The sequence below is a fragment of the Limulus polyphemus genome, unplaced genomic scaffold, assembly GCF_000517525.1.
Source record: "Limulus polyphemus unplaced genomic scaffold, Limulus_polyphemus-2.1.2 Scaffold2595, whole genome shotgun sequence".
Classification (NCBI taxonomy): Eukaryota; Metazoa; Arthropoda; class Merostomata; order Xiphosura; family Limulidae; genus Limulus; species Limulus polyphemus.
Window position 1 is genome coordinate 149,166 of NW_013668205.1, and position 16,177 is coordinate 165,342.

A 16,177-nucleotide genomic window follows, 5' to 3' on the forward strand; every position below is an offset into this window, starting at 1 on the left:
GCCCCCAGTGGCACAGCGGTATGTCTGCGGACTTACAACGCTAGAAACCGGGTTTCGATACCTGTGGTGGCAGAGCATAGATAGCTCTTGTGTAGCTTTGTGCATAATTAAAAACAAAAAACAAACATAAACATCGATATTAAAATAAATATAGAATAATAAATCCGTCACAGAGTTAAAAGAACTGTAGATGAAAATTCTTAGCAAAGTCTGTTAATTCATTTCTGTTTGTTATTTTCTTTGTTTGGAAGACATTTCTCTTCCAAACATATGCTTCTTTTATGTGTCACGTAAAGATTAGCATAACCATGCATATATCTAATGCCTTTTAGTATTCTATATTACTAAGTTTCAATAGTAAAAGAATAACGTGTGTTATGCAAAATATATGTTAATAACTTTTTTAATGACTTTACAATCGTACTTCTATCATTTTTCAATTTTTTTCCGTTAATTTATTTTTATATACTTTAATCCTAAATAATTATAAAGACATTGTCAAAATCTATAGAAAATTTATATTTTTAGCCACGGTATATCGGCTCACAGAATGGCTCTGAATTTTTTTCAAGTACAAACGTTTAGCTCATAGCTCCGACATCTCTTCACCGATTTGAGATCTAATTACAGTTTTGAACTCAGGAGTTCAAACCCTTTCGATTGATATATGTTGACGACGCCCAAGGTTTCATAGATTAATTTACTCTAATCCTGCCTAAAATAATTTCAGGTTGAGAGTAGGCTGGTAAAGATCCTGATGAGTAATAAAATCGAATCGGGTATACGCGCAAACCAAGCTTCGTATTGCTGGCACACAAAGATATAGCTAAAAAAAAAAGCTCTTAATTTAATATAATCCTGCCTAAAAGAATTTCAAGTGCCGCGGCTATTGAGGATTCCCTCTTGTTTATTTCAAATAATAATTAATTTATTAATAAACAGGCAATGTGATCATGTCTGTACTAATGCGAATGTCAATATTATGCAATTTCGTAAGTTGTTAATGTGAATAGATTTAAAACGGATTCTCAGGTTACATTTGTGAAAGGTTATAATATATTGTTTATTGGACACTATTATAAGGTTCTAAAAGTCATCATCATTAAAATGTTACATTTTAGTCATCAGTTTTGGTTTTCTTCTTTAACGCAACGTAACAAATATACATACTAGATATACTTCCGTAAGGTTACCGAAAGTTTTCAGTTTCAAGAGTAAATACAACCAAAATTAAGAGTAACAAATATTTTTATTTCTTGCTTTTGAAGTTCATATGACATGCCGTGTTGTAGCCTATAAAGTAACAATTCTTCACGTGATTCATAGTATGCGCACGTTATACTGACGTCACGACAGTACGAATTACAAAGTTAACCGTCCCTTATGTGACGTCATTTTAGTGTCTACTGACTGACTGACAGACAACAAACTACCGTACAATGGTGCGAGTGGTTAAAACAGGTGACCCCTCCAGACAGTTTCGATCCCATTTCGGGGAAATAACCAACATGTCTTGTATAGTTGTGGTACGTAAAAAATTCTGCGTTAAGCATTGATAGTCTTTAAGGCGGAATAATTGGGATTTAAAAATAAATCATACATAGGTCTGTTTTTCTTATCATAAGTCACATTTCAACAAAATTATTATCATTTTTTCATTATCACAAATATTTTATTCTAATTTTTTCTTTATAATCGACTGAGGAGGTTTGTTCATTTAAAAAAAATAGTTCTTTGTAATTTGTACACTGATGTTAAAACATTTTCCTTCCCAGTATTAGATATTCTTGCTACAAATTTCTCTGTTCCCCTAACTAAAAGTACAGGGCCCTAGAGTATTTGTCTTTTAGCAAAAATATTGTCGCTTTTAGACCATTTAGTTTCCGATTCCCACATGCAACGTGAAGAAGAAGAAGAAAAAAAACATTTCAACTCGAACAGTTACACTTTTGAAGAATCGTTATTATTTTTGCAGAAAGTATTGTTTAATTGACTTTTAGTTTGGATATTTTAAAATAGTCTTATAGTGATACTGGCTTAGTTATTGTTTAATTTTACAGCTTCAATTGCCACCAGTGGCTCAGCGGTAAGCATCGAGGCTTATTACAAACCGTAATGTAGAGAGAATTTGTTTTTCTCAATATATCAGACGTATAAGTTAATTCCTACCTTTGCATTTAAAGACTAACAAAGGGGTATAAGTGATATTCGACGTTTAAATTTTCTGAAGGAATAAATATTTTTACTGAAACTTAAAATAATCAACTTTCATCGTTTCTTTACTGTAATATATATACTAGTGTATACGACATACACAGCTGATGTGAGGATAAGAAGAGTGCATATTTAATTGATGAGCATTCATCTCCATATGTTTGATGTATTAGAGTACCGAACTTTCTTTAAAAGGAATGAATTTAAGAACATGGAGCCCAAAGATAATGTCAGAATTTCAAGACGCTTATTAATATTTATTAAAGCCTGTATGTTTTAACTGGTAACATCTGACAATGCATTTCGGCTTTATTTCACTTTATTGACTAGAGAGTATTGTGGATTTTTTTTTTTATGTTATCCTTCTTACAGAACGTATATCGTTGTCATGGTTAGAAATTAGTGTTGTAGACTGTGGCTCAGCCCTGGTAGCTAACTTGCGAATTATTGAGGGTGGCCGAATAAAAACGTTGGTGTATGATAACGTTATGTCAAGTGATGCAGTAATTAAGAAAAAGAAGAATCAACACAAACAAAAATTCTGTGCAGTTGGACGCATCAACTTGCGTAAAATAGACTCTACAATCTCCCTTCATAAATTACCAAACGAAATTTACATAAAGTGAGAAGAAAAAAAGTGAATGTAAACAGTCAAACGACTAGATTGTGTTCGCAGATCGCAGGACTCAGAGTACTCTTAGTACTAGTCACCTTGACTCGAAGTAGACTATCGCTAGGTGCCTTGACTCGGAGTAGACCAGCGCTAGTCACCTTGACTCGAAGTAGACTATCGCTAGGTGCCTTGACTCGGAGTAGACCAGCGCTAGTCGCCTTGACTCGAAGTTGGTTATCGTTAGGTGCCTTGACTCGGAGTAGACCAGCGCTAGTCGCCTTGACTCCAAGTAGGTTATCGTTAGACGCCTTGACTCGAAGTAGACTAGCGCTGGACGCCTCTGTTCATATTAGACTAGCGTTGGGCGTCTTGACTCGGAGTAGACTAGCACTAACCGCTTGACTCGGAGTAGACTAGCGTTTGGTGCCTTAACTCGGAGTAAACTAGCGTTGGGCGCCTTGAATTTTTGATAACATAATATTCATTTTCCACGCTATTCTAGGTAAAGAATAAATATGAGAAAAATTCTATCCATAAGACAACCACGAAGAGCAAAACTTTCAGCCATCCAAACTTATGAACTCAAATATTGTGCAAAGTATTGTGTTCTTTATAATTAATTGCCTTATGCTTGGCGTGTATTCTTAATACCTATTGGAGGTAAAAACCTCTCCTTTAACGATGCCTTCAGAATTTCTGAAACATCACAAACCTGATTATTTTCTAATGACTTTTCTCCTTAAATAACAAACTTTGTCTTAACCACGAGTAATTTATGTTTGAAAACCCAGAACGTAATTCAAACATTTCATTATCACACAAACGGATATCTAAGAAGCCCATAAAAACTAGCGACACTGCCTGTAAAATAGAGCAGTGGCGCCATCTCGTAGCTACTATGATAGCCTAATATACGATCACCTCGATCTACCTATTAATTTGATTAGTTACTTTTTTTTTAGGGTACTGATAAAGCTAGGTTGTGATCAGTGTACATTAATAAGTAAAAAGAATAATTAATTAATAATTAGATTTAGATGATCGTATGGAATAATAACTGTGATAATTATTGATATTTATATCCAATCGCTTCAACCTTAATGTAAGCATTTAGTGATTTGGTCTTCAAACCTCTTCTGCAGTGTCTAATATGTATGTTTCAGACTAGTAGTACAAGTCAACTTGAAAATATGTACACAGTGGGGGCTTTATTGTAGAGAAACCCTACATAATTAAAGTAATATGTATTTGTTTACAACATATTTTCATAAGTCTTCCGTAAAGGTCATACTACAACAGTCAGTTTAAAATAGTTTGCTGGTTGTCTTCTTACTGAATTTAAAACCGAGACCAGTTGAAGCTGATTCTAAGTGACCAAATGATTCAACTTATATTAAAAAAAGAGAAAGAGAGAAAAGAAATTTGTGAGATTTTTGGATAATATTTTATGGTCATCTGATTAACTTCTAAACTATTTTACGATATTAAGTTTTTTCAAACATAAAAAAGCAAATGACTAAACTTGTTCTTGCAGAATGGCCGCTACTCTTGGAATGTGTGTTTCTCATGACAGTAGCGACACTGTGTAAAGAGCAAGGAATTACTGTGGTCGGATTGTGTTGTGCATACGAAGTGTTTGTTGCTCAAAAGGTGAGTTTGTTGTCTATACTTATTACAATACTTTTCTACGGTCATTTTGTAGTTGATTTTGTATAACTACCTAACTTACACGTTTTACTAGGACTCTTTCATCAGCAGTATTTATGTGGCAGGTTTTTGTTTTCAAACATAACTATTCTATGTATAATTTCCAGTTCATTACGCATTACTTGCAAGATGTTTTCGAGTTCAAAACGATACCAGATCAAGTTATGTGGACAAGTTATATTTTGCTGTCTTTCACTGGCCGCTAGAAACCGGGTTTCGATACCCGTGGTGGGCAGAGCACAGATAGCCCTTTGTGTAGCTTTGTGCTTAATAATAAACAACAACAACTTTCACTGGCTGTAATTATGTATTTAAGTTCACAAAGTTTAATACTTTCTTGGAGTTTTATGTATGTATGTAAAAGATAGAGAGAGATTTCAACGTAAACAGAAAGCTGAGAGACCTTATGTTGAAGCTAGTTTTAGGAGTATTTGATTTTGGTTTTTTTTAAAATAGTTAAAATATAAGCTCGAGTCAAGTCTGAACCTTCATAGCTGACAACATGGCAAGTACATATTCATTTGCTGTCGGAGATCGTTAATAGACGAGTATCAGAATATTTAATTTTTTGTCTGTGACTCGTTGCTTTATCTGAATTAACTAACTAATTTTTATTCAGCGATTTACTTTCCAGCTCACTAATAATTTTTAATGAATCCTGAATGCTGCACTTGGGAAATTCAAAACCGAAACTATAATTGCTTCTTGATGCATCCTTCTCCAAAACTAGACGTATGTTATCATATATTTCTTGTTATATATATTGTACTTCTGTGTTTCATCGTTTTTCCACAATTTTCTGCCCAAGGACGTTTTTAATTAAATTATTTTAAATGGAAAATTCTGTTAAGAAAGCTTGGGATATTAAAGAGTTTCGTATTCGGTCAACGAAAATGAAAGGTTTTAAGATTCGTTTTTAGGTTGATTATATATAATATATATAAAAACTGGATGTTGATAGATAACGAAATTAAATAAAAACATTCTACTGCCGTACATAAGACATGATTGAAGTGGCGCGATGTGTTTTATTTGATCTTAAAGAACGAATTGAAAATTATTAGGACGTTAGTCTAAACAATATAGAAGTGTTTTTTATAATGATTTTTAACTCTCATTAATAAATTTTCTCGTACATTTCATGGTTTTCGAGTCTAACAAAAACACAATAGTCCCTTCACGACCCATAGAGTAATAGTTCGGGTAGGTTTGAAATGGGCTAGCTATGGCTTTCTATTTTCTTCAGCTGCATTACAGACTGGAAAAAATCTGTTGTGATGCATTGTCGCACCTGTTTGGCATCATTCCCATAAAATGGAAAATATTTTCCAAAAGCATCTCATCAGGACATATTCCTTTGTACCAAGAACTAAACTTGGTGGATAAAGTAATGGTAATCATCTACAGCTTCCTCCCTTTGTGGCTTATTCCCGTGGCGATCATAATGCCTTTTGAAAATATAGCCTTTGCATTTGGAATGAGTTTTTCAAAATGAGGACGATAAAATATTGCCTGAACCTTATTATGGTCATTTAGACATATGAATTTCTAAAGATAAGTTCCCACCTATGACCTACCCGATTGATCGTAAAGCTTTCTCCATTTGATTCTCCCGAAAGAGGTGTGAGAGAAACTTGTACGAATGATTCTTTTATACAACACATTTATATCACCCCTTTTTCTGTAATTTTTTCATAATTATATATTTTTTTTGTAGTGTGCATAGTACTTTTAATTTTCTGATTTTGAGAAAATACAGTCACAGCTTTCACTTCTCAGGGTTTTTGTTCAGATTGATTCTTCAAGTTGTACTATGTTTTGTGATTTCTTACACTTATAAAGATATAATGATGAGTAGAACTTCGCACAGCGGCTGAAATGTGAAATAAATAGTGTCGTGCGCTAATTTTTACTATCAATCTTATAAGGAGATTTTCAATATAATGTTTACTTACATTAATTATTGATTTAGTTTTGAGACTTTTATAGTGTGGGAGTATGCACTCACATTCTAAAGTTTATTTCCACGATAGGGGCCGAAGACATCCTGGAGGGGTCACCTGTTTTAACCACTCTCACTACTGTACGGTAGTGTGTTGTCTATCAGTCAGTAGACACTAAAATGACGTCACCTAATGGTTGCTTAACGTTGCAATTTGTACTGTCGAGACGTCAGTAAAACGTGCGCATGCCATGAAGCACGAGAAGAATTATGCACTCTGTAGGCTACAACACAGCATGACATATGAACTTCAAAAGCAATAAATAAAAATATTCGTTACTCTTAATTTGGCCCGGCATGGCCAAGTGGTTAGGGCGCTCGACTCGCAATTTGATGGTCGCGGGTTCGAATACCCGTCACGACAAACATGCTCGCCCTTTCAGCAGTGAGGACGTTATAATGTGACGGTCAATCCCACTATTCGTTGGTAAAAGAGTGATGACTAGCTGCCTTCCCTCTAGTCTTACACTGCTAAATTAGGGACGGCTAGCGCAGATAGCCCTCGTGTAGCTTTGCGCGAAATTCAAAACAAATAAATACTCTTAATTTTGGTTTTATTTACTCTTGAAACAGAACACTTTCGGGGGAACTTGTGGAAGAACATCTAGCATTGCATCTATCAGTGAAGAATTAACTTTAGGAATAACATTGCATCCGCACGCTTATTCAGAGGTAGACTGCCTTATGTGATCACGTAAATACAGGGAGGTTTTACATATTGATTATTTTTAAAGTGTTCGGGAAATCATATGCGTTTCATCTGAACAAAACAGGTCACAATGATGTTGTCTTCTGAATTCTCTTTCTAAGTTTCAGGGCTTATAACACTGTAATTCGAAGTTCGTTCTTCGCGTCAGACACAGCTCAAATAATCCATTATGTGTAGCTTTGTGTTTATACAAACAATCAAACAGTAATCGATTAATCATATGCTCGCCATTGTGCTCTATAACAATCTCCTTCACAGTTTCTGCCGTATTAGACCTACAATAATCTATAACATTTTTTGTTGTTTTTTGAGAAGAACATTCATGTTACGTTATGAAGTAAAAAATGTACTTCTTTTAGGTGTTGCATAGTTAGGAGTGTGGGTATGGTATAGTGTTCAGCATTTCATGACTGTGAATCCGAGGATTCAAGGTGCAAAACTCTCTTATTTAGGGCCATGGATGCGTTATAAGAGCGACAGTCCAATCTGTCCATTCAATTAGACAAGAGTAACCTAAGAGTTGGCTGTGGATATGTTTATTAGCTGCTATCCCTCTAGTTTATCAGTTCAAAATTAGGGAAAACTATGCGCAGTGTAGCTTTACTCGAAACTGTAAAACAAACAATGCTTATATAGTTGTGTGTGTGTGTGTGTGTGTATTTTTTTTAACAAGGTTGTTTATATGTTTGGATCTTCCAAAAAAAGTCTTTATATAATTGTAATTATAGTATATCTCTTTCGTAATAATTTATTGGTAGTTTAATTTATTGTACGTAAGTGATAATATAATCATATAAAATGAAAAAATATAGCGGTATGTTTACGGATTTACATAGCCGAAATCCGGGGTTCGAATCCTTGTTGTGGACAGAGCGCAAATATCATATTATGTTAAAACAAACAAACAAAAAATCGTTAAACAATAACACTTATTTTCTACTCAGAAGCACGAGAGAATGGAGAAAGTTTCAAATATGCAATACTGGTATAAAGCTTTTTTAATACTGAACGAATCTGTTGAAATTATCATAAAAATTCACGCATTAGTGTAACACTCACCGAATCTTGCTTCGACATGTTCGCATATCCTTAAAACCCTAATCGGAAAACTTTACCGTCAGAAACAATGCTGAATATTCTTTAATACAGGATAATGTGATTTTTAATCTTTTGTTTAAATCGCAAAGCTCAGCAGTGCCCGTTCTAGTACCGTCCCGTAATGACAGCTAATCATCAACTATCCCTCTGTATTTATATCTCTGTGATTGTTATCGCTTGCACGATAGGTGTTATTCCATGTTAAAGATGTAAAAGCCTTTTAGTTTAGTTTCCAGCCAATTGCAATTCTAAACACGAATGATTAATAACGATTTTGGAAAGATGAAGGAAAGTAAGACTTGATTGGAAAAGGAGTGCCAAGAAAGTTCATTATTAATGTATAAGAATAATCGGATTAAAGAAGAGCTGCGATAGCCACAAGCTAGGGAAGATGTTGAGTTGTTATTATTATTCGCACTTGGACTTATTCGATTTTTTTAGGGTTGACACTGAGAGTGGGTGTGTCGACCCGTGATAGATAGGTCTTTAGGACTGTATTACCACTGATTGGTAACAGGATGGAAAAAAAAAAGAAGTACTAAATGCAGGCCTGAGTCATTCGAAGTCATCTATCAAGTGTTCTCTGTGAGACTTGAAAACTTGTATTGTGACTGTCGTGGAGCCGAGATAAAGTGTACAGGGAAAATGAATCGCCTCTGTTGCCGTCACACCACAATGTCCAGACAAAATTGATTGGGTGCCACAAGGGGGATGTGATAGCGTTTACAGATACAGGCGATGGAAAGCAATTCTGAAATTAGAGTTAACCACCAGAGTTCCTGAAAATCGTGTACTCATGTGAAACTTACACGAATTTCCTCTTTCTGTGGTTACACGGTATAATATGTGAGTTTACGTTACATGTCCCAAATGTAAGTCGTAGATTCAAGTGCTTCGTATTTGTAGGTAACTTTAATTCACGTTTGGCAGGAAGGGTTTACCAATTAAGGATATATTCTGTCCTCGTTTTATACACGATGTTACGGATTTGGAGATATTAATTTGTGTGAAGGAGTATTATCAAAAATGGATTATGTCTAGACTTGGTAAATGGGTATATAACTTATTACCAAGTTTTGGAACAAATGTATAACCAGCAAGACTTATATAAGCCTCCCTTAATTATTTAAAGTCTTATACCTGCGGTGCTTGAAACACACACACACACATATATATATAACTTAATGTCTAATTTCCAATTAATTATTATATATCCATTTTATCCATGTATTCATTTTAGTGAAAAATGTGGCCAATTGTAAAAACTGTGGGTGCGTTTTGTACGTTTCTTGGTAATGAAAGGGAAACAAATACGATTGTGGAGTTTTGTGTTTGAACTTTTTGAGATAAATATCTAACAAACGCATACATTAAAGGCGGCGCTAGCAAGGGGATGGGGAAACAGAAAAATATTTGTCTTCCTTCCTAGCGGGCATAAAGGGGCCCACAAATTCTAGTCAAAATCACAAAAATTTACAAAGTTATTAAATATTAAGCAGTGGAAATTGTAGCTGTATGTTCCCTCCTATATCTGCTGAGTCGTTAGTTTAATACATCTCTACATTAGAGAGCCCTCAAAATACACCTCTCCCCCCAAACAATGAGACCCTAGAGCCGATATATTTCTGAATGAATCAGTTACGTTACTTTACTATGTTGTATAATTACACTGCTTTCCTAACTTGAGCCCCTCAATGGAACATCGGTATGTCTGCAGACTTACAACGCTAGAAACTGGGTTACGATACCCGTGGTGGGCAAAGCACAGATAGCCCATTTTGTAACTTTATGCTTAATTACAAACAAACAAACAAACAAACCCTACCTTGAATTAAGGCGTAGTATTTTCACGGTGAGTTATTTTATTTGACATTTTGAGAAATACAAGAAAACAGATAATAAATTAAGCAGATAATTTGTATTGGAAAATACAAATTTAGCAAAATATAGCGAAAATACGGTTGATAGTTTTTTACACAAAATCATGAAAATAAAGAAAAAATATGAGACAGATAATATACACGCTGGCAGACAATCGCTGTGATTATGTGATTGTGAATAGTATTTATTTGATAATTATACTGTCTTTGTACAGGTTTTGCCCATTTCAAATATGCTTGTCAAGGTCTTAACTTTGTGCATTTGCAACTGTAAGTCCACTTTTACATTAGGCAGTTCTCATTATCAGTTGTAACCTGATACGTTACCCAGATACGATCTTTATATGTGGTTAGATTTTTAAAGCTCAGGTAAAAAAATCAATCATGTCATAAATGTTCACTGTGGGAACAACATAAAGGACGGGAACTAAAAATATGTTTTTAGCTTGTTGTTAAGCGCAACGCTGCACAAGTGCTTAACTACGCTGTACCCGCATCATAAATTGAGCCCCGAATTTTTGTGTTAGAAGCTCTCAAGCTTATTACAGAGCCATAGAAAACGTAGTTAAATATTTATTTATACTTAGCGTTTAGTTCACCTTTAAAAGGCTCTGCAGTCGAATAAAAACACTGCAACGCTAGAATCTACAACGCCAGAATTATTATCAACCATTTAATAAACGAATGTTCGTGTTATGTTTGTTTCTTTGTAATTAAGCACAAAGCTACACAATGGGTTATCTGTGCTCTGCCCACCACGAGTATCGAAACCCGGATTCTAGCGTTGTAATTCCGCAGACATGCCGCTGTGCCACTGGGGGGCTCGTGTTATGTCTAACTCCATTCTTTTCCGTGTCTTTCTTCATTCTCGAGAAGAATTTTACTTTAGAATGCAAGAATCTCTTGAAATTCAGTTATAAAACAGCTCTCAACCAGAATATGAGCGTACTACCACCATATCCAGTAATGGAAATAAAAAGAAAGAATAGAACCTGAACTTTGATCGCTATACTTAGTGTGAAAAAAAAAAACAGTTAGAAAATTATCTCCAGTAAGGAAAAAATTGTTCCTTATTCTGTTAAGATAATTTTAATACTTTTCAGGCCTGGAGAAATATACAACATAGCTACTAAAATTGAAAAATAAGTTGAATTATTCCGCGTCAGTTTGCTAGTTATTTTTTACTTTTATTCTCATACATTCGATTTCTTGAGAGCTTATAACGGTAACATTTTGAATTATTCCTGCTGTGGGCACAGCACGGGTAGCAAGCATATTGTGCAGCGTTTTATTGTCGTCAAATAAAAAAGGCGGTTTTCTAATTCGGACATTGTCACCGTAACTATGGCTTATGGTATTAGTTTTTTTTTATTCACCTAGACACTAGGCTTACTTAACAAAGAAGAAAAGTAATGAAAATACAGACTTCTAGAATTTAATTTCGTGATAGTTTGTCATCATTAATAACACTCTTCACGATTTTGACGTGAGGTAGTGCAAAAATTCACAATGTGCTTTTACGTGTGCCACTTTATATTATCTTCGCTTTAATAATAAAATAACCTTTCTTCTTAGCAGATGGTTAGGCTAAATTAAAGGATGTAATACGTGTGTGTACGGCTTGTTTGCGATAAAGTGGTGTGTCGAAACGACGTTTTCGTTTTTAGGTTTTTCATACTACTCAGCTTAGTTAGTTTTCTGGTGACGTCTAAGAATCTCTGTAGTTTTTTTAGTTATCTGCCACGTCAAAACATTTGAAACCAAATATTGTGTGTGCGATAAAGCACAGAAAATGATAATGTGTTTAGGTCAAGTACATTTAATCCAATGTACCATTGACTTTTACAATCGGTTTCCATCTTATTCGGCGTTTTTCTTCGTTTAAGCTTCAAAGGTGTTTTTTTTTAGAACAAGGTGACATTTGAGACTATTTTGTGAAAACTATCAGCTTGTGTATAATAATAAGCACCTTTTCTCTGGTGGGCGTTTGCCTTTGGTTGGTATTTTTCTTTTCTGTTTGTTTCGGAATTTTTTGCACAGCTACACAAGGCCTATCTGTGAAGTGAATTTTGAAGTGATAGACTAGATAGAGGAAAAGCAACTACTTAACAGCATAATGAAAGTTGACTGTCACTTTTTTAACGTATCCTGGTCTGGTGGTTAGGGCGCTCGACTCGCAATCTGCGAGTGGCGAGTTACAATCCCCGTCACCGAACATACTTGCCCTTTCAGACGTAGGGGCTTTATAATGTGACAGTCAACCCCACTATTCGTTGGTAAAAGAGTAGCCCAAGAGTTGGCGGTGGGTAGTGTTGAGTAGCTGCCTGCCCTCTAATCTGTAACTTCAAAATTATGCACGGTTAGCGCACATACACCTCAAATATCCTTACGCGAAACTGATAACAAACCAAACCACACTTTTAGCGAATTCACGTCTCCAAGGCGCGGAGAATGATTTTATGGCAACAGAATGCGGATCATAGTCCTTGAAATTCAGAGTTTAGTACTAGGCTAGGCTAGCCCAAAAGTTATCAGACTTGTTTTGTGAACTATTTGTATGTGACTGTCTGTGTATGGATATATCGGATACAACTCAAAAACAAAGAGCGTTGCCAATTAAAGATGAGCTAAGAAAATTAGGATACGAACTACAGTCTGAGAATGATAAAAAAGTATCTTAGTAAGAGAGGTATCTGTAAGGTAGGACCAACATTGCTGCATCGTTTTCTTGCTCTCACTTTATTTGAACCCCACATCTAAAACTACCATTCAAAGTTTGTTTGCTTTTTATATTTGGTTTTTTAGAGCAAAGCCACATTGGGCTATCTGCGGTATCCACCGCGAGGAACAGAACGCCGGATTTTAGCGTTGTAAGACCGTAGATTTACCGCTGTCTATAACCATTTGTGGAAAGATAGTTGCTCCTAATAAAAAATAATTATAATAAAAACAAGTTACTACAATACAACCACTGGATATTATAAATAAACCTTATATCCTGAAGTTAGCCTTTCAGTTTTCCATAATGGTCATACGCCTATACCAACAATTTAATAGAACCTATGGTACCTAGGTCGAAAATTACCATTAATTTAATGAAAAATGGAATATTATCTCCAAATTCCAAAACATAATGATGAACTCATTCAACCAACTTCTGTCATATAGTCTTTATAAATTATTTATCATGCCCATCTATGAAAGAAAATGAAAATCCAAATTTAGAATGAGCTTTATGCACAATTTTTTTACAACCGGTTTCGTGATGAGAGTAGCACTGTGCAGAGACGGCTCGTCAGAGCCTCCACAAGTATTTTGATCAAACGTAATATTTTTTATGTCTTTTTTTTAATATTCATGCCTATATTTTATTAATTCTGGATCATAATTGTATTGGTTTCATTGATTTTTTGTTACATTAAACATTTACGATCTTTTTATTTTGTAAAAACAAGTTTTATTGACGTCACTGTTGTTTTCATTGTTGATATACGGAATACAAAAATACTAGTACAAATGACGTGCGCAAACCAACAATTACAAGTTTACTAGGACGAAGTAAACGCAAATTATACTAACTGTAAATGAGAACTTGGTTCCAATCTTTGGACGAAGAGTTAATCCCTCGAGAAAATTTAACATTTAATCCCAATTTCGTGGTATTAATAAAGATAGCTGAACAATAATATGGATTTTTGCGAACATTTTACACACTATCGTTGATCCTGTAAGATTTGACATTAATCCAGTTTGACTGAACTCCACTTGTAACAAACCTCTGCTTTCTTCCATCCAGCTACTCTTCTATCCAATTTGCTAACTTATCCCCCACACCTATAGAGATATTTTTTACAAGCCCTTTATGTGGCATCTTGTTAAATGCTTTTTGAAAATACATTTAATCTCGTGAATGATCATTTAATTACTTCGAGCCACCTATGCTAAAAAACTATGCGTGTATATTCGAAGCTTAAAAAATTCGATTTTCAAAATTCGACGTGTCAAAACTACTGGCCTCAGCAGGTTTAAAGCGGCCTGTTGGCTTGACATTTGACTTGATTCATCAGGGGTTATGAATGTGACTCCCGGGAAGATTCGAAAAATTGAATGTATTCAAAAAGTATAAAGAAGTGTCAAGTTCATAGAAAATTATGAAACATTCGTATGTGATCATTTGATATGTTTTATCCTGAGGACTTGGGATTTGACTAATATTTTACATTGGTTGAGGGAGGGGGGTAGTTAGCGTATGAAAAACATTTGTGATCGAGTAAAATTGTGAAACATTCGTATGTGATCATTTGATATGTTTTATCCTGAGGAGTTGGGATTTGACTAATATTTTACATTGGTTGGGGGAGGGGGATAGTTAGCGTATGAAAAACATTTGTGATCGAATATGTTGTTTTGCATTCATTTGGCGAAGACCCAGTCACAAACAGCAATAGAACACTTGAAACTGCGATAATTTGCAATAACATTCTAATTAATTGCACAAAATAATTTAATAGTTAGTGTAGCAAATGTTTCTGAACGTATTTAAATTTATTACTTTCAGTTACGACTTCCAGATATCCTCCGTATATCTCAGAATCTGATGACTTCCAAATCCCCACCCCCTCCCTGGCTACGTGAAGCTGTAACTCGAATGGTTATCCTTGTTGTTGGTGCCTTGTTACTTTTATTCGGGAGAGTGAGGGTTATGGGCGCCCAACTCCCCGTATTCACCAAGTAAGTTGTCTTGGAAATAATTCTGTAAAAAAATGAAACCAAAGTAATTAGCGATGTAACAAAAACTAAAATCAAGAAACAAAAGAATCATGTTGATATTAGTTTTCGATAAATGGTTTAGTTAATTATTGTATGTGCATTTTTTGGATTTCTCAGTTAAATTGTACTAATTCATCCGTTGAAATATTTTGGCCTAAAATCACTGTTTAAGTAATCATGAGAAATATAGAACAGTATTTTTTTTTGTGTAAAAAAAGTAGGCTAATCTGTTTTACTCACCGGCCTACCTTTAGGAGTAAAACGTATTCTTCTTTGACAAGTAGATTTTTTACAAACTGATGAAATACTATTTTTTAAACGTAGTCACAATCAACCAGTGGCGTAAGTACGCCCCCGCAATTGTGTGGGGGCCCAAGCCAAAAAAAGGGTACCCGAAGGGCCTGACGAACTTAAGCATTGCCGATAAGGAGAGGGACATACAATTTAATTTGTTTGTACTGAAGGGTAAATACACTGTTCTTGTAGAGTACAAACATTTACAGACAGAACAGAGCAGACTGAGTCCATACACTGACTGACTCGGTTAGTAGTCCGTATTATCCCGGTGGAAATATAATAATATAGCTCCCCACCATGCATACTACTAAGTACTTGGCTTTCACCAGTGCGTAACCTATTTGTTATAATACTCTCACGTAATCTGTAGGTTCGACAATCCAGCCGCTGTGGCGGATGTCCCAGCACGGCAGTTGACGTATAACTATTTACTGCCAGTTAACGCGTGGCTGATGTTATTTCCTTGCGACCTGTGTTGTGATTGGACAATGGGGACCATACCTCTGGTGGAAACCTTTACGGATCCAAGAAACATTTTTTCGGTTGTGTTTTATCTTTTCTTCGGCCTCCTGATGTGGAGTGGACTAAGTTCGGACGATGACCACTCAGAAGTTGTTATTATGGTAAGCTGAAATGTCTCGTAAATTCTCATTTACTGCTTTTATGGAACAATAAACCTTTACATCTGTTTGTCAATGTTCTTATTTTTTAAACAAATTAATTAGCCGCATTCCGTATTTACATTATATTAATTAACTTATTTGCTTAGAATTGTTTTGTTGTTAAACTTTCTTCGAAGTTTTAGCTGCCAGTCACAGATATTTGTTTTGCCCAAGTCACAGATATTTATTTTGCCCAAGTCACAGATATTTTTTTGCCCAAGTCAC

The 16,177-nt window shown here is 35.0% G+C and overlaps 1 protein-coding gene across 1 annotated transcript in view; it reads left to right on the plus strand.

The window, feature by feature from the left end:
• LOC106467385 (transmembrane and TPR repeat-containing protein 3-like) overlaps positions 1-15,913 on the plus strand; it is a gene marked incomplete at its 3' end in the record, with an annotated part of 57,572 nt that extends 41,659 nt beyond the window's left edge. The window contains exons 5-7 of the mRNA XM_022395563.1: positions 4,362-4,477; positions 14,782-14,954; positions 15,661-15,913. Coding sequence (XP_022251271.1) covers positions 4,362-4,477; positions 14,782-14,954; positions 15,661-15,913 — 542 coding nt within the window. The remainder of the gene's footprint in view (positions 1-4,361; positions 4,478-14,781; positions 14,955-15,660) is intronic.
• Between the last annotated feature and the right edge of the window lie 264 nt (positions 15,914-16,177).